General features: G+C 43.0%; 1 protein-coding gene across 1 annotated transcript; it reads left to right on the top strand.

Moving 5' to 3' along the window:
• The first annotated feature begins 15,286 nt into the window (after positions 1 to 15,286).
• LOC121291450 lies at positions 15,287 to 25,646 on the top strand. Its single transcript, XM_041212639.1, has 8 exons — positions 15,287 to 15,372; positions 15,457 to 15,698; positions 15,806 to 15,934; positions 17,908 to 18,085; positions 18,946 to 19,083; positions 19,166 to 19,255; positions 24,066 to 24,191; positions 25,179 to 25,646. Exons 1-8 carry the CDS (start codon positions 15,303 to 15,305, stop codon positions 25,478 to 25,480), a joined length of 1,275 nt encoding a protein of 424 aa, XP_041068573.1. The 5' UTR covers positions 15,287 to 15,302; the 3' UTR covers positions 25,481 to 25,646.
• The last annotated feature ends 180 nt before the right edge of the window (positions 25,647 to 25,826 follow it).

The following is a 25,826-nucleotide window of genomic DNA, read 5'->3' as shown; positions in this document are numbered from 1 at the left end:
TCCTATGTGTAAACATAAGATTCTTAGAGTGGTTCTTTCAAGCAATTAAATGCAATGGTGGGGCTGTGAAACTTGATGTCTGGAGTTGCATGACAAATTAGAACAGGCTTCAGTGATTACAAGATAGATTACAGTATAGAGGTGACTATTCAACCCATCATATTTGTGCCAGATGTTCAAACCCCTTTTGAATCAGCTTCCATCTCCCTTTTAGGCAGTGCATTTTAGACAGTGTATTTTAGAACATAACTCGCTGTATGTAATAAAAGACCTATCTCCCCTCTGGTCCTTCAGCCAATTATCTTAATACACTATCTTCTGGGTTAGTGATCCTCCTGCCATTGGAAATATTTTCTCCTATTTAGCCTTAACAACTTTGAATATCTCTATTAAATCTTCCCTTAACCTTCTCCACTATAAAGCTCCAGCTTTTCCAGTTGATTAGAAATATTTTATTTCCCTTTGGCGAGAGGATGAAGAATAGACCAGCACAGAAAAAATTCATTTTAAGTCAGCTTGGAATACAGTATAATAATAGTACAGAACAGAAGGTCAAGGCCATTCAGTTCATCGTGTCTGCACTGCCTCTTTCGAAGAGCAATCTAATTCGTCTCACTCTTTTCAGAGCTTTATAAATATTGAAAGGAGACATGGTGTTATAGAAACCTAATAGGTTCAGTCAGGATTAGGAGAGACTAGAAGTGTGGTGAGGGATGTGCAGTCTATAGTTGATTGTTCGACATGACAATGTCCAGAATAGGTTGGAGAACCAAATAGCCTTTCACTGTTCCAAGGTTCTCTACAATTTTTTTTAAAATATTTATTCAGATTGGGTTATGCAGGGCATCATTGTTTAGCAATACTTCAAAATTCATGTCCATTTAACAGTTTAATGAACAGCTTATCTAATATTTGAAATGGCCTTCACAGGAGACTGAAATGATGATGTGGTTTGGTCCCACCTCAGCTGGTGCGTTTCTGAAAACGTGCTCATCTCTTGGTTACCCATACATTAGCTGTGAGCTGAGCAGGAACAGAGCTGGCAGGAACATTATCAGGTTCACTCAACAACCAGGAAAGCAGGAAGAAGGCAGTAAGTTGGATATTTGTGTGTGTACCACGCTGAATTTCTGTATAATTAATGAATTATATTTGCATATTGGGAGTTCAGGTTCCTACTCAACATCAAAAGAAAATATTTTTCTTTTGCTTCTTTGATTGTTCCTGGACAAACGGGGTAGAATTAATTTTGAATAGCACAAAATAAGCAGTGTCACATCAGTCAGGCCCTGCCTGATAGTTGATAGCTGAATATTTGATAAATGTACAACAGGTGGCCAAAGCGACAGCACCCATTTTGTGCTGCCATTCAAGATGAAATAACAACTTTGCTCAGAAAGAAATCTTTGAATAAGATGTCAACCAAATATTTATATTGATTTAACCAGAAATAGGTGAGTGGCCATTTAAGTTTAGGAAGTAGGATAGCAGCATCAAGTCTGTGAAAAAATGGCTCATTAATATATTAAAACAATTGCCTCCTCCTCCAAGGGGTTGAGCGGGAGCTCTGGGCACTTACATTGAGGCCCCTCCTGAATATCTCAATGGTCAAATGCTCCAGTGGAAAAACAGCAACTTGTTTTTATAATTTATGTCCTGCTACCAAGCCCCTCAAGGCAAAGACAAAAATAACCCGAGTAGGATTTACCTATGATTTAGTTGCTTGCCATGAATCATGCAGGTGTGTGCCTACCTTCCTGACAACCTCCATGATGCCTTCATATTGTGCAAGTCTTTGACCCTGCAAAGCAACTGGCTGCTCAGTGAGGTTCATCTCTGAACACTTGGCTCATGGCTGCTCTGAAAAACCTACGCTCACTGACTGTACTGAGCAAGAAACAAATGGACAGTTTAACTTGAATCCTCATCAAGCAAAAACACCACTGTTTGTACAGGTCCGGTCGTTCATGATGGTGGTTAACTGCATAACATTTCTCTCCACGAGTGACAGCAGATGAAGCCAGCACTGGATGAGGATAATCAACCAGATGCTGAAGGAACAGGGACATCAAGAATGGTGGCGAATTAGAAGAGCCTCAAGAGATCTTCTGCCACAGCTTTTGAGCAGCTGAACAATCCCTACCCCTACATTCAGCACCATGTCCAATATCTCCTAGTCTTTCTACCGCCCAAAAACCAATGTTGATATTCGGTCACAACAGACAGTCACTCGACTGAGGTGTAAGAATTAGACTGAGGGTGGGGGGTAGATTCTGAGAACAAGGGGCGACTTAATAAGTTATAAAAGAGTATATAGACATATTTAGCAATTAAAAAGATGTAAAGATTACTGTGCTAATGAGGATTGAGGTAGTAAACATATACATTGTGATGTAGAGTACCAAGAATTTGGGCTAGTGCCAGACAAGTGAATACTTGAGGGTATTTGGGAATTTGTAGTATTTAGGTAACAAGTAGTTAGTGCCTAAGGTAGTGAATGTGCTCAGAGATTAAAAAGTGCAAGAAATTAAAGAATATTTGAGCATTAGTTTATAAAGCATAGGAAATAGAAAAATTTAAAAGGAAATATAGATCTTTTAAATTGCTGAATCATCTAGCTATAGTGACATGCTTCTGGATTGGTCTGTAACAGGGGATGGCAGTGTGTGTTTGTGTCTCAGGGTGGTGGGAAACATCATAAGTGGTTTGATAAGTTTATATGGAATGAACTATTCAAGTCAACAATCTTTTGAACAAGAGAACTCTCATGCTTTGGAAGGGCTGTTAATGGAGATCTTTCTGGTCTACAATATTATGAGACTGTGTGAAGTTTATCTAAGACTAATGTTTTGATTTGTCAACAATGTACAGTTCAAGAGCTGGAAGCTGATTCCTCATCCTCAGTCTTTCTCCCCGAAACTCTGGAGCATGTGCAACATCCTGCCCTGGGAAAGTACATTAAGAAGCAGGAAGGTTTTAAACATCCAACACCTGCTGACCCATGGCTGTTCCGAATGGCAGGGGCTCTGGCCTCGGAATGGAGAGCAGTAACCAGAGATTTTGGTTTCAGTGAAGCAGATATTAAGAAAACAGCCTTGGAGCCTTGGTACAATCACCAGCACCGAATGTTCCACTTCCTGAAGAGACTAATGGGAGAACAAAGTGTGAAATTCACAGAGCTGTGCTTCCTGCTGTTGTGTAAAGGCAAAGAATATAAATGTTACAAGGAGTTGGGACAAATTGTAGGATCAGCTTTGACAGGCAGTACGTTTTTTAAAAAAAAAATTCTGAATGTTTGGCTAGAGGTTACTTTGAAGAAATGAGACCAAACAGTGATTGTGGCTTCTTTCAGACGCAGTTGCAAACGTGGGCACCATCCAGATTGCTTCAGGTAATTGGGATCAAATATTTCAGCAAGAGGGGAGAAGAGAGCCAGTGCAGCAGAACAGGTGAGTGCCCCTGGAACTGACAGTCATTCCCTGAAATGGAAATATTCTCCTGCAGCTTCCAGTCAAATACAGAGCAGTGTGAATCAAAATATTATTCATTTTCTTGCTGTCTGCTTTAAACAATTTTGTTCAACTTAGTAAAATGATTTGATAAGCTTTTTTTTTTATTGCTGGCAGGCGTTTGTGAACTGTTCAGTGTAGTTGGGGGTGTTAGTTTCTAAGGACAGGAGAGTGTTGTACCATATGACTTGCAATGTATTATTCTGCCACTAAGACGTGCAGTGCCACAGGAAATCTGATAGTAACATCTTGTGCATTTCCTCTAGGGACGTACATACGAACATGTGAATTAGGAGCAGGAGTAGGCCACTCTATCCCTCAAAGCCTGCTGTGCCATTCAATAAAATCATGGCTGATCTAATTTTAACCTCAACTCCACATTCTTGATGTGAATCTCAGAATTCTGCAATCTCTCCCCATTTAAATAATATGCTTTTTTATTTGTCCTGCCAAAATGGACAATCTCACATTTTCCCACTTCATACTCAATTTGCGAGATCTTTGCCCACTCACCTAATTTATCTGTATCCTTTTGTAACCTCCTCATGTCCTCTTCACAACTTACCTATCTTTGTGTCATCAGCAAATTTAACAGCCATACCATTGGTTGATATTGGGCACTTTTTTTCCCCCTTTATCTAGAGGCTTGTACATCGTGTCCCTGAGGACACGATCCATTTTTGACTTCCAGATAAAGCGGAAGATGGCGTGGGTGATCGCCACCATGCAGGAGTGTGGAATGGGCCAGATCTGCGCCATGTACAGAACAGCGAGAGTGCCTCACACCTGATGACCAGGTTCTTACCCGCAATGGAGAGGGAGCGTCGCTCCCACATGCCCAGTTTCCTTTTCACCATAGACACTCGCTCCTTCCAGTTTCTAACGCATGCCCTGGTCCCTCCAAACCATATCCCCAGCACCTTCAGGCCATCAGCCCTGACAGTGAAGGGGACAAAGGATCGGTCAGCCCAGTTCCCAAAGAACATGGCCTCACTCTTCCCACGATTTACCTTGGCTCCTGAGGCCAGTTCGAACTGGTCGCAGATGTGGATCAGTCTGCGCACCAACAGCGGATCCGAGCAGAAAACGGCGACATCATCCATGTACAGGGAGGCTTTGATCTGAGTGCTTCCACTGCCTGGGATCGTCACTCCTCTTATGCCTGGATCTTTCCTGAAGGACTCAGCAAAGGGTTCTATGCAACACACGAAAAGAACAGACGAGAGAGGACAGCCCTGCCTGACTCCAGATTTAATCGGAAAGCTATCTGATTCGTACCCATTGATTGAGACTGCGCTATCCAACTCATTTATTTTTTTTTTTGCAAAAATATACTTTATTCTTAAATCTTCAAAAACATTTCGAACCATTTCAAAATCACCATTACAAAAATACAATCAGGTTCAACTTTTACAACATGAATCACAAGGTGCATCAGTACAAACAATGAATATTACAATCATTGGCAGACCTTCATTTTAATCTGTACAGCCTGAGGGGCTCTTTACAGTTCTCAGCCCCCCAGTGCACTGTGGCAGAAAGGTCTTAGGCAGCGACCCTTCCCCATTGCGCCTTTGCGGCGGCTGCCCCAAACTTAACTGTGTCCCTCAGCACGTAGTCCTGGACCTTGGAATGTGCCAGTCTGCAACACTCGGTCGGGGACAACTCTTTGCGCTGGAAGACCAACAAGTTTCGGGCAGACCAAAGAGCGTCTTTCACCGAGTTGATGATCCTCCAGCTGCAGTTGATGTTTGTCTCGGTGTGTGTCCCTGGGAACAGCCCGTAGAGCACAGAGTCCTCTGTCACAGAACTGCTCGGGATGAACCTCGACAGAAACCACTGCATCTCTCTCCAGACCTTCTTCGCAAAGACACAATCTACCAGGAGGTGAACAATGGTCTCTTCCCCACCACAGCCACCTCGAGGGCAACGTGCAGAGTGGGTGAGACTCCTGGCATGTAGGAAGGATCTTACAGGGAGGGCCTTTCTCACCACCAGCCAAGCTAAGTCTTGGTGCTTGTTGGAAAGTTCTGGTGATGAGGCATTCTGCCAAATGACTTTGTCAGTCTGCTCAGGGAACCATCCCACAGGATCCACCCTCTCCTTTTCCCTCAGGGCCTTTAAGACGTTACGTGCCGACCACTACCTGATGGACTTGTGGTCAAAGGTGTTTCTCTGCATAAATTTTTCCACGAGGGACAGGTAGTACGGCACAGTCCAACTACTTGGAGCATTCCACGGCAGCGTGGCCAGACCCATCCATCGTAACACTGGGGACAGGTAGAACCTCAGCATGTAGTGACACTTGGTGTTTGCCTACTAAGGGTCTACACACCGCTTGATGCAGCCGCACACAAAGGTGGCCATCAGTATGAGGGCGATGTTGGGCACGTTTTTTTCCCCCTTTATCTAGAGGCTTGTACATCGTGTCCTGTGGACACGATCCATTTTCGACCTCCAGATAAAGCGGAAGATGGCTCGGGTGATCGCCACCACACAGGAGTGTGGAATGGGCCAGACCTGCACCACGTACAGCAACAGCGAGAGTGCCGCACACCTGATGACCAGGTTCTTACCCGCAATGGAGAGGGAGCGTCGCTCCCACATGCCCAGTTTCCTTTTCACCATAGACACTCGCTCCTTCCAGTTCCTAACGCGTGCCCTGGTCCCTCCGAACCATATCCCCAGCACCTTCAGGCCATCAGCCCTGACAGTGAAGGGGACAAAGGATCGGTCAGCCCAGTTCCCAAAGAACATGGCCTCGCTCTTCCCACGATTTACCTTGGCTCCCGAGGCCAGTTCGAACTGGTCGCAGATGTGGATCAGTCTGCGCACCGACAGCAGAGCCGAGCAGAAGACGGCGATATCGTTCATGTACAGGGAGACTTTGACCTGAGCTGCCTCCACTGCCTGGGATCGTCACTCCTCTTATGCCCGGATCCTTCCTGATGGACTCAGCAAAGGGTTCTATGCAACACACGAAAAGAAGAGGTGAGAGAGGTCCGCCCTGCCTGACTTCAGATTTAATAGGAAAGCTATCTGATTCCCACCCATTGATTGAGACTGCACTACTGATGTTAGTGTAGAGCAGTTGGATCCAATTGCGAATTCCCTCCCCAAATTTTGGAGAACACATCCACCATGTAGGTGTGCAATATTCTGTCAAAGGCCTTCTCCTGATCCAGGCTGATGAGGCAGGTGTCCACACCCCTGTCCTGTACATAGGCAATCGTATCCCTGAGCAGCGCGAGGCTGTCAGAGATCTTCCTGCCCGGCACAGTGCAGGTCTGGTCAGGGTGGATCACCAATTCCAGAGCGGATTTGACCCGATTGGCGATGACCTTGGACAGAATCTTATAGTCCACATTCAACAGTGAAATGGGTCGCCAATTTCTAATTTCCTCCCTTTCCCCCTTGTGCTTGTAGATGAGGGTGATAATGCCTTTCCTCATGGATTCTGGCATACTGCCAGCCAGGAGCATACTCTCGTACACTTCTAGCAGGTCCGGGCAGATCCAGTTCCACAGAGCCGAATACAACTCCGCCGGCAAGCCATTGCTTCCGGGAGTTTTACTTTTCTCGAAGGACTCAAGGGCCTCAGTCAGTTCGTCAGGAGTTAGCGCTTTGTCCAGACTCTCCCGTGTACTGTCGTCTAAGACCTCTGTGATAGAGGACAGGAAGGACTGGGAGGCCGTGCTGTCTGTGGGCTTCATGTCATACAATCCGGCATAAAAGGATTTGCTGATCCTCAAAATGTCGACTGTGATGACTTTACTGAGCCATCTTCTTCTTTCAGGCTGCTGATCACAGAGCTCTCTCTGTGTACCTTTTGGAAGAAGAAACGTGAGCATGTCTCTTCCTGCTCCATGGAGCGGACTCTGGAACGGAAGATGATCTTGGAGGCCTCCGAGGCAAAGAGCGAGGCTTGCTGGCTCTTCACCTCTTGGAGTTCCTCCTTGACATCGACCCCCATCGACTGCAGCCGGAGCAGATTCTGCATGTTTTTCTGGAGTCGGGACATTTCACTCTGTTCCTTTCTAGCTTTCTGGGTGCCTTTGAGGATGAAAAACCTCTTGATGTTTCCCTTGATCGCTTCCCACCAAGGTGTCAGTGACTCAAAGTGGGGTTTCATGGTTCTCCAACCTTTGTAATCCCTCTTGAGCTCCTCAATGTTCTCTGGTGTCAGCAGTTTCACGTTTAGCTTCCATGCCCCCCCTGCCAACCCTCTGGTCTTCCTCTAAGTGACAGTCAGCCAGTAGGAGGCAGTGGTCAGAGAAGAACACCGGCTTGACGTCGGTGGATCTGACTGTGAATGCACGGGACACAAACAGGAAACCTATCCTGGAACAGACGGACCCATCAGGCCGCGACCAGGTGTATCTAGACTGTGCTCCGTCTGCAGGGTTGCTGAAGACGTCGTGCAGCTTGGCATCCTTTACTGTTTCCATCAGGGATCTGGACATAGCGTCCAATCAGCTGTCGGCCCTGCCGGATCGTCCAGCTGCATCGATGATGCAGTTGAAGTCACCGCCCAGAATGACTGGCCTGGAGGTAACCAGCAGCAGTGGGAGCCGCTGAAAAACCTCCAGCTGCTCAGCCCCTTGTGACAGGGCGTAGACGTTAATTAACCGGAGTGGAGCATTCTTGTACATTACGTCTGCTATGAGGAGGCGCCCGCCCACCACCTCCTTAACCTGGGAGACGGTGAAGTTGCCTCCCCACAGCAGAATACCCAGGCTGGAGGAACGAGAGTCGTTTCCTCCCCACCAAATCGATGGCCCATGGGACCACCATCATGACCATTACCTGTAGGAGCTGAGGTGCGGTATCGCACACTCCTGCAGAAACAACAGGTCAGCTTTGACCTTGGCAAGGTAATCCAAGGTTGCAACACATCATGTAGTAGCTTTAATGCTACGCATATTTATGGATACAATCTTTACACCCATTTTAAAGCAGTTAGTCGCTTACTAAAACTGTTGTCTCTGAAAGTTCCAGACCTTTGGTCTGCTCCTTCATGCCCGTAGTGTGCTCAAATTGCTTCACTTTGGATGGGCTGAGGAAAGCGTCCTGAACCTCCCCATTGGCGGTGTTCTGCTCGGGTGGCATCTGGGGGTCTGTACAGAGAGCGGGGTTTGAAATGTCCTCTGTTGGAGAAGCTTCTCCAATCCTCTCCCCCTCTGGGGCATTGCTGCTCCCGGCTTCCCGGAGCTGGGGTGCGCTGAGCACCTCACTGTTCCTAGATTCCTGGGGCTGTGGTACACTGGCCTCTTCAGGTTGTGGGCAAAGTTGGGGTGCGCTGGTCTCCTCATTGACTCCAATGTTCTGGAGCTCGGGTGACTCATCCCTAGCGTTTTGCTGCTTCTTCTGTTGGCGCTGCCCTGGCCCTTCTTCGTCCAAATAGCTGCTGCTCTTGTTATCCGTGTCGGATAGGAGACGCCTCTTGCTTCTTTTCTGGGAAGTGGCTTGGTTTCTTCTTATTCCCTTCTTCCTTTTGGCTCTCTTCACCAGCTGCCAATCCCCCTGCTGCTTTCCCACTGCTGCCACCTCCTCCTCCGTTGATTCAGTCTCCTGAGGAGTGGGAGGATCAGGGGGCAGTGCTGTTGTTTGGCCGTCTGTTGCCCCAATCTTTTCCTCCACCTTGTCTCTCTGTGTGTCCTCCTTTGTCCTGTTGTTCTCCCTGGGGGCCTTGGTGGTTGGAGTGACACGAGGCATTTCTTCTGCTTCCCCCTCGTTGGCTTTGGCTGTCTGTGCATAAGTACGGCAACGTTTGGGGCAGGTCTTGTAGAGGTGACTTGCCTCATCACACAGGTTGCAGCACTTAGCCTGTCTACAGTCTTTTGTCTGGTGCCCTTCCTGTTTGCAGTTCTTGCAGAGGACGGCACTGCAGTTGGCCGCCACATGACCAGACTTGCTGCCTGAGCGATAAAGTTTGGGCTGCCCAGCATAGACAAGGTAGCCATGGCTTCCCCCGATAGCGAATCTGGAAGGGGGGTGGAAGATGGCTCCCTTACCGTCGGTCTTGAGCGTTACCTTAACCTGGCGTTTACATGTCCAGATCCCCAAATCATCTCTAACCGTGGTGCAGCTCCCAACCTTATCGAAGTACCTGGTAAGGAAGGTGAGCACGTCAGCGACAGGGATGAAGGGGTTGTAAAGATGCACCGTCGCAACCCGTTCTCGTTGCAACCTCAGAGCAAAGAGCGGCTCCGCCGTCAGGATCTTCATTTCTGGCGGGTCTTTCTTTTCCTCAAACACCTTCAGGAGTTTGACACAAGCTGCCACTTGCTTGAAAGTCACATCAAAAAATCCAGCGCTGGGGAAATCCTGTAGGCAGTAGATCTCTGCAGCCTCGAAACCACACAGCTTGAATAGGATCCTCTTGGTGAAGAAGGTCCTATCCATTCCTGTTCCTTGCTCGCTGCCCTTCACCATGACTCGATGGTGTTAGGTACCCCATAGTAAGGAGTTCGACTGGTTATAGCCATTGCTCTATCCAACTCATTTATATAAATTGTAAAGAGTTGAGGCCCCGGCACTGATCCCTGAGGCACACTACTTGTTACATCCTGCCAACCAGAAAATGACCCACTTTCTGGTAATTGTTACTTACAATTACACCAATCAGAATTGAAGAAGTAGGTAACATATTAATCGAAAAGGAAAGGAGTTAGAAACCTTTGCGATTCATGTGTCAGATTTGGATGCCCCAATTGGTATCTTGCACTTGGACTAGGTTGTAAATCCTTACAGCCAAGGAGCCACTTGCAACTTTGTCCATCCTTAAATCAAATTTCTTTTACCTCTGGCTCATATGTATTTCTTTCACCTGGAATGCACTGCCAGAAAAGATGGTGGAAGCAGATTCAATAATATCCTTGAAATGAAATTGGATAAATATTTGATGGGGAAAAATGTTGCTGGGCTATGAAGAAAGAGCAGGGCAGTGGGATTAATTGAATAGCTCTTTCTAAGAGCCCACAAAAGCACAGGTTCAAATGGCTTCCTTCTGTGCTGTAAGATTCCTTGAAGTCTTTGCAACAAAGAACAATTCCAGGGTAGAAATAGAATGTAGCAAACTTTGTTTTTTAAATAATGAAAATTACAGTCAGAATAACCTATATATTCTATATCCTGTACCCAACTTAAAAACAGGAAATGCTGGAAATACTCAGCTGGCCTGGGAGCTTCTGTGAAGAAAGAAACAGACTTAACGTTTCAGTTCACTGACCTTTTATTAAAAGCAATCTCACGTGTCGGTGCAGACTTGATGGGCCGAAGGGCCTCTTCTGCACTGTGATTCTGTGAAACGTTAACTCTTTCTCTTTCCACAGATGATGTCAGATCTGCTGAGGATTTCCAGCATTTTCTGTTTTTTATTTCAGATTTCAGCATACACAGTACTTTGCTCCTGTACTCGACACATTTCTTCACAGATCTTAAAATAATGACTTTTCCCTCACTACACAAAACACCAGTGATACAACATTAGAAAATTATATCAAAGCCTGGGTTCTGAGCTGCGGCCTAAGTCTAACTGACCAGCATTCACTTCGAGTCCAGAGCATCTGTTTCCTAAAGTCTAAACCAGACACAACCCTACATTCTGCAGGACATTGTACTTTTCTCATAAATCTACAACAGTATTGAGACATACTGGTGCAAAATATCCTGTCTGATTATTGGCAAATTCAACCAATCAATCAAAATACTTAATGACTTCACTCTCTTATGTAGTCTAGCTCACAATGAGCAATGCAAGTGGAGGTCCATGATAATCAGGATTGCAAAGTAATTATTAATTAATAAATACAAAAAAATGCTTTTGTCAGTTAAAATAGATTGTAAGTTCAGTGTGGTTGATTTACCTGTGCACTCATTACTCTTATAGGTACCAACATGTAGTCAGCATGGTGTGTGGTGGTCTTAGACTAATTTACAATCAATGCAATGAAGCTCCAACTGTAAAAGAAATAAATGTGAAGGAGTTTGAGGCTTTTCTGGGCCAGGTGTCTCTGGCTGGGCCTCCGTTCAATGTGCACACACCCAGCACTAACACACAGCTGCTCCTGCTCCTGCCTAAATATCCATCATGCTCAGGTTAGTCTGTTGGATCATTCAGTATGACATTAAATGCTATTTCTTGAGAGTTGTGTTTCCATTTAGTCAAGTATTGATTTTCATGGAAAATACATTCAGTATTGGTGGAGTTATTATGAGATGAACATAGAATGATATGTCCTGAGTTTAAATAGTGACTGCGAGATTCTCTCATATTCACAACATTTGAAAGGTTAAATTGAATCCATTCGACAATAATTTTAGATTAAAACTGCTCTGGTTCAGCTGCTTTTTTAGTTTTGATTACAAGAGACTGGTATCCATAAGCCAGTGTGTAAACTACTTATTCTGATCACAGACAGATGAAAAACAGGGTTACCTGGTAATATCCCAGTTAATCCAGGTAACACCATTTTAGATTGCTTTTATACCCTATCTATAATGAGGTGCCCAGAGCTCCACAAAGTACACCAACTGGGATCCAACTCTCATCTTGTACAAATTTATCATGACCTCTTTGATTTTGTATTTTATGCCTCCAAATAGTTTTTATGGCATTATCTACATGCATTACCACCTTCAGTAAGCCATGTATTTCCACACCAAGATTTTTTTGATTCTCTATTGCATCTAGAATCTTAGCATTTAAGATGCATTTCATTTTCCTATTGTACTTGACATGTACTTCACATTTTTCTGCACTAATCTGCATTTGCCATTTTCTGCCCATTTTTCTGGCACTATTTCATCCTTCGGCCTTTCACAATCTTTGTTACAATTCTTCCATACCACCAGACAGATCTTTAAACTGTGCATAGTGAACATTTACAAAGTACACAGCAAACTGAATGCTGATCACTCAATTGACAGCAGGTGTGAGGAGCTGGTTTACGTGGTTTTTGTTCAGAGGTTCTCAGTCATGAGCTGGTTTTTGCCCCAGTATATTTTGATGTTATTTACAAGGCTGTGCACAAGAGGAAATATCGAGCTTTGAACCCAGATTACCTTTACCCTGAAGATAGGGATCTGCAAGTCATGTTTGAAACTCCCTGATTCTGAACTGGAGTTTCACATTCCATTTCCCAATTGAGAGTCAGATTGCGTACGTAACTTTATGTTTACATTCCAACTTTAACATTAAATGGACTTGAGATTTACTAATGACTGGACAGACCATAATAACTGCCTAATAGGGGCAGACTTAAATTTGCTTTTAAAATGTCTCAAACCGACAAAAGTATCCTATGAGTTTAACGTCATCTCCTCCTTTACAGGAATGGGTGTCAATCCTACTGAGCTAAAACACAACCTTGCACTTTTCTTGGTAGAGAAATATCCAGGTCAGAAAACACACATGAAAACTGTTTTATTCAGAAAGTTACAGCAGTTGTTTAGTGAAGAGGAACAGAAGGTAATCTAGTTTTTCAATCAGATCTTAGAGTGAGCATAACTGAAAACCCAGCCATTGTTACACCACTCAGCCTTTTTGTTTTAATTGATTACTTTATAATATGACGTGGAGGGAGGGAATTTATAACAGAAACAGAATGGGTGGGCAGTTAAAATAAAGTGGGAATCACATTCGCTGGCTTCCTATACCAGTCCTACCAATTACAATTTTAAGTTAAATGCCAAGGGCACCCAACTAAGGTCAGCCTGGTCTGTGTTTAGATATGCAAATCAAATCCAGATGGGGGTCATTGGGTCCAGCACAGAATCTTAACCACAGGCCTGTGCAAAGAAGCTTCCTAAACTAGGGAAAAAGCATCAGGAATAGGATCCAGGGCAGGAAAGGAAAATTTCTTTCAACAAATGGTGTGTGCAGCATTAACACTTGTGTTAGAATGAGGTCAGTAATCTGACCACATATCACACTAGGAACTGGGAAATGAAATCCCCAGCAGATGGGTAAACGCCTTTGACCACAAGTCCATCAGGCAGTGGTCGGGATGTAACGTCCTAGAGGCCCTGCGGGAAAAGGAGATGGCGGATCCTGTCGGATGGTTCCCTGAGCAGACTGTCAAAGTCATTTGGCAGAATGCCTCATCGCCAGAACTTTTCAACAAGCACCAAGATGTAGCTTGGCTAGTGGTGAGAAAGACCCTCCCCATCAGATCCTTCCTACACACCAAGAGTCTCACCCCCTCTACATGTTGCCCTTGAGGTGGCTGTGGTGAAGAGACCATTCACCTCTTTGTGGAACGTGCCTTTGCAAAGAAGGTCTGAAGAGAGATGCAGTGGTTTTTGTCGAGATTCATCCCAAGCAGTGCTGTAACGCAGGACTCTGTGCTCTACGGGCTGTTCCCAGGGACACACACTGAGACAAACATCAATTGTAGCTGGAGGATCATGAACTCGTTGAAAGACGCTCTTTGGTCTGCCCGAAGCTTGTTGGTCTTGCAGTGCAAAGAGTTGTCCCTGACTGAGTGTTGCAGGCTGGGAGTTGTATGGACCCCTTGGGATGTATGACTCACAATGAATGTATGCAGTGAATACCACATGTATCATAATTGTATTGAAGCACCTCAGAGTGCAACATGATCTATGTAGATAATTTGAATACCATTGCACTGTCTGACTGTCTGTCTTAATGTTAATTGATTGTATTGAAGCACCTCATGATCTATGTGGGAAAGTTGAATATGATTGCACTTTTTGTGATGGCCATTTTGAAATGGTTTGTAATATTCTTTCAGATATTTTATGAATAAAGTATATTTTTCCAAAAAAAAATCAACCCGAGCAGCTCTGTAATGCAGAATGCAGTACTCTACAGGTTGTGCCCAGGGATGAACACGGAGATAAACATCAACTGCTACTGGGGGCCCATGAACTCAGTGAAAGACACTCTGTTCTGCCCAAAACCTGCTGGTCTTCCAGTACAAAGAACCGTTGCTGCCAAAGTGTTGCAGATTCCAAGATCCAGCACTACATGCTGAGGGACTCACTAAAGCTTAGGGCAGCTGCCACAAAGATGCAATAGGGAAAAGCCACTGTCTGTGAACCCTCCCAACATCCATAATACACTTAGATGTTAGAAACCATGTAAAACCCTTCAGCCTGTATGTTTGCATGAAATGAATATTGTAAACATAAGTTCAGTTCAAAGTTGATTTTACATAATGTACATTTTTGGAAAAGAAAAATCAAAACCAAAAGAACAAATGTCTGTCTGCAGCAAAAATGATTTCCTACCCCAGTGGTGTGACTGATCCCAACCATGTTTACATGTTTTCCACCCTACAGTGGGCTTGAGTAATTTGCTCTCTGTTCACCTTGCACTGTGTAAATTCACAATCTGCTTGATCATTTTCTCACATCAGATGACATAAAGTGAGAAGTGTGTTTGTGTACAGTGCATGGAAAACTGCTATTTCAGTAATTAGCATCTGTTTGTTTCAGAATCTTCTGTCCTGTTTAGATCATAAGAAATAGGAGCAGGAGTGGGCCGTTCGGCCCATCCACTATTCAATAAGATCATGGCTGAATGGAAATGCCATAGAAAATAAGCTATTGCATTAAAAATGAAGCAGTCAAATTTGTCAACATGTTTTCTCAGTACACAGTAACTACTTATTTCTCATATCATGGACTAATATTGAAGATATTTAATTATTGGCACTTTTTATATTTCAGCTTCTTCACAAGTACCTGGTGCTGGAGGAGCTTGGTGCAGTTGTTGACCTCACTATGTCGAAGGGAAAGCAACACTTGCATCTACTATGGGAGGTTATGCAGGAATGCGGGGCACTGATTAGGGCCTGGCCTGCGCGATATCAGAACCTACTACAAACCACAGGAAGTAATATTCCTTTTAAAGGTTACTAAGTGCCATTTTGCTGTTTCTCTTTGAATTTGATTTACAAAGTAGTTATTTTTCCACCAGTTCGAGTTGCGCAAATCAGAGATGAAAACCTCGAGTTGTTTGTTCCTCAAGCTGACACCAGATCACATGTCTGGATTCTGTTTCACTCCCACTCTCCCATCGCTGTGGTGGAAAAACTCTGGAACTATTTCTCTGACTGTGAGGCCTATTGTTTATTGTACAAACCAGTAGGACGATTATATATAAAGGACAAAATCAAGATGTTTGCATATCTGATTCCCAGCTGTGATATTTTGGTTCAGGTATGTCCCCTCAGCTCAATTTCAATACTTTAAAAATTCTGAGCACGTGTTCAAAACTGTTACATTCTACAACTCCAAATTATAATCTATTCTGATTTCTTCTGTAGGTATTGAACAAAGAGCATAGCAGCTATAAACAAGTCTTTAAAACAAAAGTGTTAGTACACAAAAATGCCTCATATAGATTGCAGTTCGGAAATAAGAACATAGCCAAAGTTATCACCATCACCCCCGAGGTATGTCTGATGTTGTTTTAATTGAGGTTTTGAAATTGGAAATCTCTCTTGCACAGTGTTATTTTGACAGTTCGGTTACTGGGAGAATTTACCTAGTTTATTCTGTGCAGTTTAGTTTCCACTAAAATAGGTGACTTCCAGGATGGTGTATGGCTTCTGAATGCATCCTGTGTCCCTCCTACATCAACCTATCATCAGCCATTTTCCAATATGGGTCCAAGGACCAGCAGTATGAGCACCTCTGTCTGCAGAATAAATTAATCCCTGAACCAGAATTGAAAATTATGCTGTTGTAACAGGTTGAACTGGAATCTCTTGGCTTGCTGTTGTCAGTAGATCATCTGAACCAAACTCCAGAAGCACCTGCTGAGTATTAGGACAGGTTTGACTGAAATGGACACATGTTACAGGATTCCTTCTAACAGCTTAGAGACATTTCTCCTCTCTGACCTATCAGCAGGACCTTGTGACGTCTCCACTTCAAGTTGTGCTCATTTTTTACAACCAATTTTGTTTCTACAGTTATCCCTAGAAATTATTTATGATCAGGGAAGCTTAAAATAAAGTCTTGATTCTTCAGCCTCAAAGGAGATGAGCGAGATCTGTAGATGTACATGGGAATCTGGTACACCTAAGATCTGCTGAGTGTAGGGAATGGGATTGATGCCATTGCAAAGATCAGGATATTGGTTGTTACAGAAGAAACAGTTCTGCTCTAAAGATGGGGTTGGGATCTCTGATAAAAGTTCTCTCCTCAGGTACATGTGTGCCTTAACCTAATATTTCAAACGGTGGAAGCTGCAGTTTGGGGGCACAGTGTGATGGATGTGCTAAATCTGATCACTTATTGATTCAACTTTTTTTGCTCCATATGATTTGGCATCAGGGAAATTAGGAAGAAGTGTGAATTTGTGCAGTGTTGACTCACAGGCTCTGAGTTTAACTCTCCACAGCCTGGCGGAAACTGAGTGGGGCAATTAAAATAAGAGTAAGGGTTTAATCACTTACATTGCATTGCTTTCCTGATGTGTCTGAAGGTTAACCTGTTTGAGTACATGCGGAGGACATCTGCAGGCAGAATAATAGAGCAGCGTGGAGTTATTCCAATTTTTAAGAGGAGGCAGTGGTGTTAGTGGTATTGTCACTGGATTGGTAATCTCAGGGTAATAGTTCTGGGAACCTGGGTTCGAATCCCACCATGGCAAATGGTGGAATTTGAATTGAAAGTCTAACGATTACTATGAAACCATTGCCAATTGTTGTAAAAACCCATCTGGTTTAGAGAAGGAAATCTGCTGTCCTTACCTGGTCTGTCCCTCACAGACTCACAGCAATGTGGTTGACTCTTAAGTGCCCTCTAAACAAGGGCAATTAGGGATGGGATAAATCCTGGGATTTATAGGGATAAATGCTGGCCTAGCCAGTGACACCCACATCTCAAGAACGAATATATAAATATATATTTTTTAAAATTCTGCCTGGTAATCACTTCCTTAAATCCTCTTTAAATATGCAAATTAAGGCCTGATGATACCTGTGTTACTATGTTAGAGCAAGGTCTGAGCAATGGGGTGTCCTTGGCCAGGAGGAGGATTGCCCCCTGGTATGCCCCCTTTTTACTGTCCCAGGATAGCTTTTTCCTGCTATCTGACAGTTGCCTGAATGCCAGGGACCAATCATGCAAGCCTCCAACTACTGCCTTCTGCAGGCGATCTTCTGCTCCTGACCACCAGCTACTTGTGAATTGGCCAGGTTTTGGTGTAGTCTGATTAAAGTTATTGCGTCTTAGCCATTTAGATCTACTGTGCCCCACGACTCAGATTTCCCAGGTGTGCATCAGCTTTGGAACTTGCATGTGCAATGTCAACTGTATCTCCGCCTCCTGTAAAATCAGGGCAGTGTCATTCTTTCTCACTGCGCTCCTTACAGCCATATTGCTTTCCAACTTACTCCTTCGTAAATTATGTTCACAGGATGCCATAGTGTTCAAACACTCACTATGTCCTAATGTGCCGAAGACAAAATACATGCTGCAGCTGGATGGGTGTTTCGATGATTGGCCCTTGATGCTTCAACTGCTGCAGGAGGATAAAAGCTGTTTGGTGTTAAATGAGCTCATCACTGAGGAACAATTGCAACATGAAAATGAAGGTATCCCTGTCTGTTTTTCTTCACTGCAGGGAAGTTATATGCTATGATCAATGCCCTGAAAACAGGAGTGCGGAACCTACAGCAGTAACTACCGGAACTGTAATCAGTTACTATGGAAAACCCACAAGTGGTTGCCAGAAAATGTCTCCAATTCTTCTATCCAGCTTTACCTGGCAGCAACTGAGGATCCCTTTAAATATCATTGGGAACAGGTACCTGCTGACATTTACCATGGTGACTGGTGGGTAGGAATAGGAACTGGCAGTAGTCAGCCATAGAGAGAATAAGGTGTCATTGACCCCTTAAGTATGAAATTCCAGTCTGCTTGTACAAGGTGCTCCTGCTCAAATCCGCCCAAAAATCAGTACAGCAGAGATATAGCAGGAGCCGCACCATTTCAATTCAATTGCCACCTTATTTTGATGGTGATCACCCGCCTGTGAATCCAAGTTTTCCTTATTGCCTTCTGGTCTATGAGTGAAACCACTGGACAAATGTGTTGGAGTTTGCTGCTTTTGGTTATTGGCTGCACGTAAATGGAAAGTGAACAACTTAGATTTCATTACTTCAGACAGAGGCTGGTAGAATGAGTGGTCCATACTGCCTGGGGGAGGTGGATAGATAGTTCAGAGAAAACAACGTTGGGGATTCAAGTGTACAGTTCACGGTATTTGTGGGACTATGAGATGGATGACAAGTCTCAACCAATTCTGTACATTTATTCCTCTGTAGTATTGCAGGATAAAATAGGATAAGTAACATGACAATTTAAAGGGAATTCATTAAAATACAGGTCTTTAACTTCTTGTTACCCAAAAATTGAGACACAATCCCAACATCTTGAACTCTGTTTTTCACAGAATACATCTTGGTTAGGGTGAATGGAAAGCTGCACTGCATCCTTAGAATTCACAGTCACATCACCTACCAGCTTTTCACAACCGAAATGGAACTGACTTTCCCAGGAGAGACATTCAACGTATATTATAAAATAAAAGGTGACGTTAACTATGGAATATGTCAGAGACTGGCAGCTTGGAGTAGCCACTGGCTGATGAGAGGCATTTCGTTGTTTTGCAGGAGACGTTCCATTGCTGATTAATGGACAGAACAGTATAGAATACCTCCTCAAACACTGCAGGGTGGGGGATATTGTCCTGGAAGCTGAAGGTAAAAATTGCTGTCACAAAGCCATTCTGTTGCAACATCCCATCTCTGCACTTAAGAGGTTTCTGACCTACAAAGTAATGCATTTTGCTGTTTTTTTTAAAGTAGAATGATATTGAATATACAACACAGACACAGGCCATTTGGCCCAACTAGCCTGTGCTGGTATTTAAATTCCACATAGGTATCCTTCCATTTCAAACAACCTCAGTTCATCCTTTCCCTTATAGTCATCTAGTTACCTTTAGAAAGCATTTGAGCTATTCACCTCAAGCACCTCCTGTGGTAATGAGTTCCAAATTCTAAACTGAGTAAAGAAATGTCTTCTTATTTCCCTATTGGATTTATTAACTATATATTAACTTTAAGGCCTCTAGATTTGGATTCTCCCACAAGAGGAAACATTTTCTCCACATCTACCCTGTCCAATTCATTCATGATTTTAAGAGTCTCTATCAGATCTCCTCTTTTTCACTTTCTCTAGTGCTTCTACATCCTTTTAATAGCATGGAAATCAAAACAGTGCAAAATTCTCTTAATACAGCCTGACTATGGTCCTATACAAGTTAATATGATTTCACTACTTTTTAATTCTACCCCATTAAATAAATCCATTTTTTTTTTTTGGTTTTTAATTGCTTTGCTGACCTGTGATGCTCCTTTTAATGATTGTGCACATGTATCCCTAGATCCCTTTGCTCTACCCCCTATTTCATTTCTTATTTTCTGTGGTGATGGCAGTGTTTCTATTTTTCCTATCAAAGTGCATGACATCACATTGTCTATGTTAAAGTTCGTTTGCCGCTTAACTGCCTAGTCTGCACAGTTTCTAATATCTTTCTCTATTATGTTGCCACCTTCTTCAATGTTAGATGTACCTCCATTCTCTCTTCTCCTCCTCTTCCTCCCCCACCCCTCCCCACCCAGCCCCTTCCCCAAAAAGGTTTGGCATCATCTATAAATTTTAACATGGTGTTGCTTATTCCTAAGTTCAGATCAGTTAACATAAACTATGAATAGCAGTGGTCTCAGTACTGATCTTTGTGGAATACTGCTTTCTACCTTCCTCCAATCTAAATAACTACCATTTACCACTTTTGTTTTCTAGTTTTAGCCAATAGAAAATTAGGCTCCAGGCTGTGGACAGGCAGAGGGATTTAGGGCACAGGTTGACAGGATACTAGAGGGCAACACCTCAGGATGAGAAGACTATATTTTTAAAAAATTAATCAAATATTTGGATTTCACCACAGTATAGTATGTAAAAGGTAAGAAGTAGTGATGAGCCTGTAAAACCTCAGTAAATCTTTTGGAGGACTGTCTGCAGTTTGGACTGTACACTATAGGAAGGATATTCAGGCTTTAGACAGGGTATACCACAGGTTCAGTGAGATTCTAGCTGGTGTGAGGAAATATAAAAACAAAGACTTACAAAATTGAGTGTTTTTGTTGTAACAGATTACAGAGCAATATAATAAAATTGTTCAAAATTATGAAACAGTGGGACAGAATATAGAAGATGACTGTTTCTTGTAACTGAGGGGGTTTAGTGTGAGAGGCACTAGATCACAAGAACATAAACATTAGGAGCAGGAGTAGATCATTCATCTCCTCGAGCCTGCTCCGTCATTCAATAAGATAATACATGATCTGATTGTGGCCTTAACTCTACTTTCCTGTCTGTCCCCCCATTTGTTGATCAAAAATCCAACTCTGCCTTGAATATATTCAATGACCCAGCCTCCACTGCTGTCAGGGAAAGAGAATTGCATAGCTCTCTGAGGGGGAAAAAAATTCTCCTCATCTTAAATGGGAGATCCCTAATTTTTAAACTCCGTCCCCTAGTTCTAGACTCTCCCACAAGGGGAAATATCCTCTTAGAATTAACCCTGTCAAAGTCCCCTCAGGATCTTATGCTTTTCAACCAGATCAACTTCATTCTTCCATCCAGGGATCAGTCGAGTGAACCTTCTCTGAACAGCTTCTAATGCAGTTATATCCTTTCTTAAGGAAGGAGACCAAAACTGTATACAGTACTCCAGATGCAGTCTCATTCAGTCCTTGGCAACACTTCCCTACTGTTTTACTTGATTCCCATTGCAATAAACACCAATATTCAAAACAAAAACAGAATTACCTGGAAAAACTCAGCAGGTCTGGCAGCATCGTGGAGAAGAAAAGAGTTGACGTTTCGAGTCCTCATGACTCTTCAACAGAACTGATTGAATATTAGAAGAGGGGTGAAATATAAGCTGGTTTAAGGTGGGGGGTGGGGGGAGAGAAGTGGGGGGGGCGGTTTGGTTGTAGGGACAAGCAAGCAGTGATAGGAGCAGATAATCAAAAGATGTCACAAAGGAACAAGGAAGTGTTGAAGGCGGTGATATTATCTAAACGAATGTGCTAATTAAGAATGGATGGCAGGGCACTTAAGGTACAGCTCTAGTGGGGGTGGGGTGGAAAGACTAGTAGGGCATACAAGATTTAAAAATAATGGAAATAGGTGGGAGAAGAAAAATCTATATAAATTATTGGAAAAAACAAAAGGAAGGGGGAAGAAACGGAAAGGGGGTGGGAATGGAGGAGGGAGTTCAAGATCTAAAGTTGTTGAATTCAATATTCAGTCTGGAAGGCTGTAAAGTGCCTAGTCAGAAGATGAGGTGCTGTTCCTCCAGTTTGCGGTGGGCTTCACTGGAACAATGCAGCAAGCCAAGGACAGACGTGGGCAAGAAAGCAGGGTGGAGTGTTAAAATGGCAAGCGACAGGGAGGTCTGGGTCTTTCTTGCGGACAGACTGCAGGTGTTCTGCAATGCGGTCGCCGGTTTACGTTTGGTCTTTCCAATGTAGAGGAGACCACATTGGGAGCAACGAATGCAGTAGACTAAGTTGGGGGAAATGCCAGTGAAATGCTGCTTCACTTGAAAGGGGTTTTTGGGCCCTTGGACGGTGAGGAGAGAGGAAGTGAAGGGGCAGGTGTTGCATCTTTTGCGTGGGCATGGGGAGGTGCCATAGGTAGGGGTTGAGGAGTAGGGGGTGATGGAGGAGTGGACCAGGGTGTCCCGGAGGGAACGATCTCTACAGAATGCCGCCGGGGGGGATTGGGCGTGAAGGGAAGATGTGTTTGGTGGTGGCATCATGCTGGAGTTGGCGGAATATTCAATTTGCCTTCCTAATCACTTGCTGTACCTGCATGCTAACTTTGTGATTCATGTGCCAGGGCACCCAGATCACTCTATACTGTAGAGTTCTGCAGTATCTCTCCATTGAAATAATACATTTCTTTTCTATTTCTCCCTGCTACAAGTGGACAAGTTCACATTCTTCCATTTTATACTCCATCTGCCAAATTTTTGCCCACTTACTTAACCTATTTAAACCAATTTGTAGACTCTTTTTGTCCTCTTAACTTATTTTCCTACCCTTTGTGTCATCAGCAAATTTAACAGCCATACATTCAGCCCTTCATCCGAGTCATTAATATAGATCATAAATAGTTGCAGTCCCAGCACTGACAGCTGTGATACTCCACTAGTTATAGATTGCCAACTCGAAAATGACCCATTTATCTCTACTCTGCATCCTGTTTGATAACCAATCCTCTGTTGATGCTAATGTTATCACCTACACCATGAGCTCTTATTTTATGCAGTAATTTGTGGCACCTTATCAAATGTCTTTTGAAATCCAAATACACCAAATCTACAGTTTCTTGCTTTCCACCACCTTTTTTTTCTTGAATTGGTGTGTTACATTTGTGATTTTCCAATCTGCTGGGACTTTTCCAGAATCTAGGGAATTTTTGAAGATCACAACCAATGCATTTACTGTCTCTGTTGCCACTTCTTTTAAGACCCTAGGATGCAAGCCATCATGTCTAGAGGACTTGTCAGCCTTTAGTTCTAATAATCTTACTAGTATCTTTTCCCTAAACAATTGTGATCAAATTCCTCCCTCCCCTTTACTACTTTATTTTCAAATATTCTTGGGGTGATTGTCTTCTACAGTGAAGACAGACACAGAATAACTATTTAACACTTTCACCATTTTCTTCTTTCTCATTAATTCCCAGTCCCATCCCCTAAGGGACCAATGCTCACTTTAGCTACTTCTTTCCTTTTTAAATACTTATAGAAACTATCATTTTTAGCTACTTCTTTCCTTTTTAAATACTTATAGAAACTATCATTTTATTATTCCTAGCTCGTTTTCTCTCATACTCTTAATTTCTCCCTCCTCATTTTCTTAAGTCATTCTTTGCTGGTTTCTAAAATCTATCCAATCTTCAGTTTTGTACACATTTTTCCTTTAAATTCAATATTCTTAACTTTCTTAGTTAGCCAAGGATGATGCATCCTTCTCTTAATAGTCTTTCTTTCTTGATGCATGATTACTTGCAACAGGTTTAGAACAGAGGGCAGGAGAAGCTTCTTGATACACAAAGTTGTAGGACTGTGGGATTCATTCCTGGATTAGTGGTTGAGAATTTGGATACTTAGATGAAGATAATGGCATTGAAGGGATATGGGAGCAGGGCAGATAAATGTGATTGGAATTATTTGCTTGTGTGGATGGGAAATGCCAACAGACTGGTTTGGCCAAATGGCCTGCTCAATAAAGTTCTAGCAGCATTTCAAAGATACAAAAATGTTCAATTATCCCTAAGTTCAGTCCTATGTTGACTTTCCTCTCTCATTATATTCTGTAATATTTAGCATCCTGTTCATCAAATACATAAAGAGTAGCTTAAGTGTGTAGAGGTTATAACTCATGGGACAGATTGGCCTGAATTGCTTCTCTGAATTAATTTACTTTGTAGAACAGTCTCCTTGCCCCAGGTTGAGGGGGACCAGTAAGGAGGAAGATCCAGTGCTTACCGATCTCAAGAACAAGGCATCCAGTCAGTCAGGGAGCTTCATGCCATCTAGGATCCCAAGATCACAAGGTACAGATAGGAGGTGGATCAGGAAAGGGGCCTGTTTGTTGGTGAAAGGCAATTACGTCACAGCAGAGCATCAGAGCTGCCAACATATACATCCAATGCAGAATTGTGTGTCAAGCCATGTATTTTGGTACTGGTTCACATAGGCAACACAAGGGAGGAATTATGTACAGGAAATTCAAGTGCACAGAAAGCAACTTTTTGTGTAATCATTTTTTATCAGGTGCTTGTATACATCTCCCTATCATCATAGAATCCTGGAGCACAAATGGAGGTCACAGCCCATTGTGCCTATGCAGACTCATTGAAAAAAACTATCCATTCAGACTGTCCCTGCCTCTTTCCCCATAATTCTGTAATTTATTTCCTTTTAACAATATTTATCCAGTTTCCTTTTGAAATTATTGTTGAATTTGCTTCCAGCAGTCTTTGGGTCCTGAATTCTAAATTGCAGCAACTTATAATAATACTCTTTGTAAACCCACTAACCCACAATTTGCAACTCCTGTGCTGCAGTCAGAATGTGGTGGATTTTCTGCGCTTCCATGCTTGTTTTGGGCAGTAGCAGAGAGGTCTGGGTGTGACCCAGGGAGGTTATTTTGCAGCCCAGTCCAGCATGCACCCAAATATGTGCAGGTGTTACATAAGAAGTTCAAAACTGGAACACATAAAACAACACCCTTCCAGTCATTAATGTCTCAGGTATTGGGAATGAGAGTTTATTCCTGGTGTTCAGCACTGCCCGAGGTAATGGAGCTGCTTGGCCTGTTTCAGTTGCAATTAGTTGCACTAGGCAAGAAGCGAAATTCCTTCTGCCGACACAGCCCTCACTGATCTCAGAGACGTTCTGCAGCCATTTCTCTCAAATGCTAATATTTAGAATCATTTCATCTATACATGTAAACTTTGGAGCACTGTGCAAGTCTTACATTGAAATTGAATTGGTTGAGAGTCTCACTGCATTTACAGCCTGTACTTTTTTTCTTCCAGGCAGAACGCAACAGATTGTTGAGACATCAAAACACTTCCTGCAGAAAAATAAGACAGAGATCATAACTAGGCTCACTGAAGTCCACAGCATCATTGAGGAATTGAAAAACAAGGATATTCTCAATGAAATTGAATACGAGAAATTGCTCACGGCCAAACATCTTTCAGACCAAATTAGAGAAACACTGAACTGTGTCATAAAAAAGGGAAGCGTTGCAATGAATTATTTTCATGATCTACTTCACAAATACCATCCATTGCTTGTTAAAGACATAGAGAGTAAGGAGTTGTCAGTGGAGTAGAGTACAGAATATAGATACCTGCCCTATCAGCACACCTTTACTAGGTGCAAAGTATATTGCAAGTGCTTACAGTGAAAAATTAGTTATGTTGTAAAATCCAAAAGTGATTTATCTTTTGCAAATGTTCATTATTACAGTAGAAAAGGCCATTTATCTCATCATATGTATGCTAGCTCTTTAACTGGAACTCTAATCCTTTTATATTCTTCCTTTTTAAGTGATGTTCTGCTCAGTCCTCAACAGACCCTAGTGATAAAGCATTCCCTGTGCTAATAATCCTTGGGTGGAGAACATTTCTGTAAATTTCCTCCTTCACTCTTCCCTTCCCATACCTCTAAAACACTTC

Source organism: Carcharodon carcharias, chromosome 19 (assembly GCF_017639515.1).
Source record: "Carcharodon carcharias isolate sCarCar2 chromosome 19, sCarCar2.pri, whole genome shotgun sequence".
NCBI classification, from domain to species: domain Eukaryota; kingdom Metazoa; phylum Chordata; class Chondrichthyes; order Lamniformes; family Lamnidae; genus Carcharodon; species Carcharodon carcharias.
Note: the sequence above shows the minus strand (reverse complement) of the source record. Positions and strands in the feature narration are given on the sequence as shown.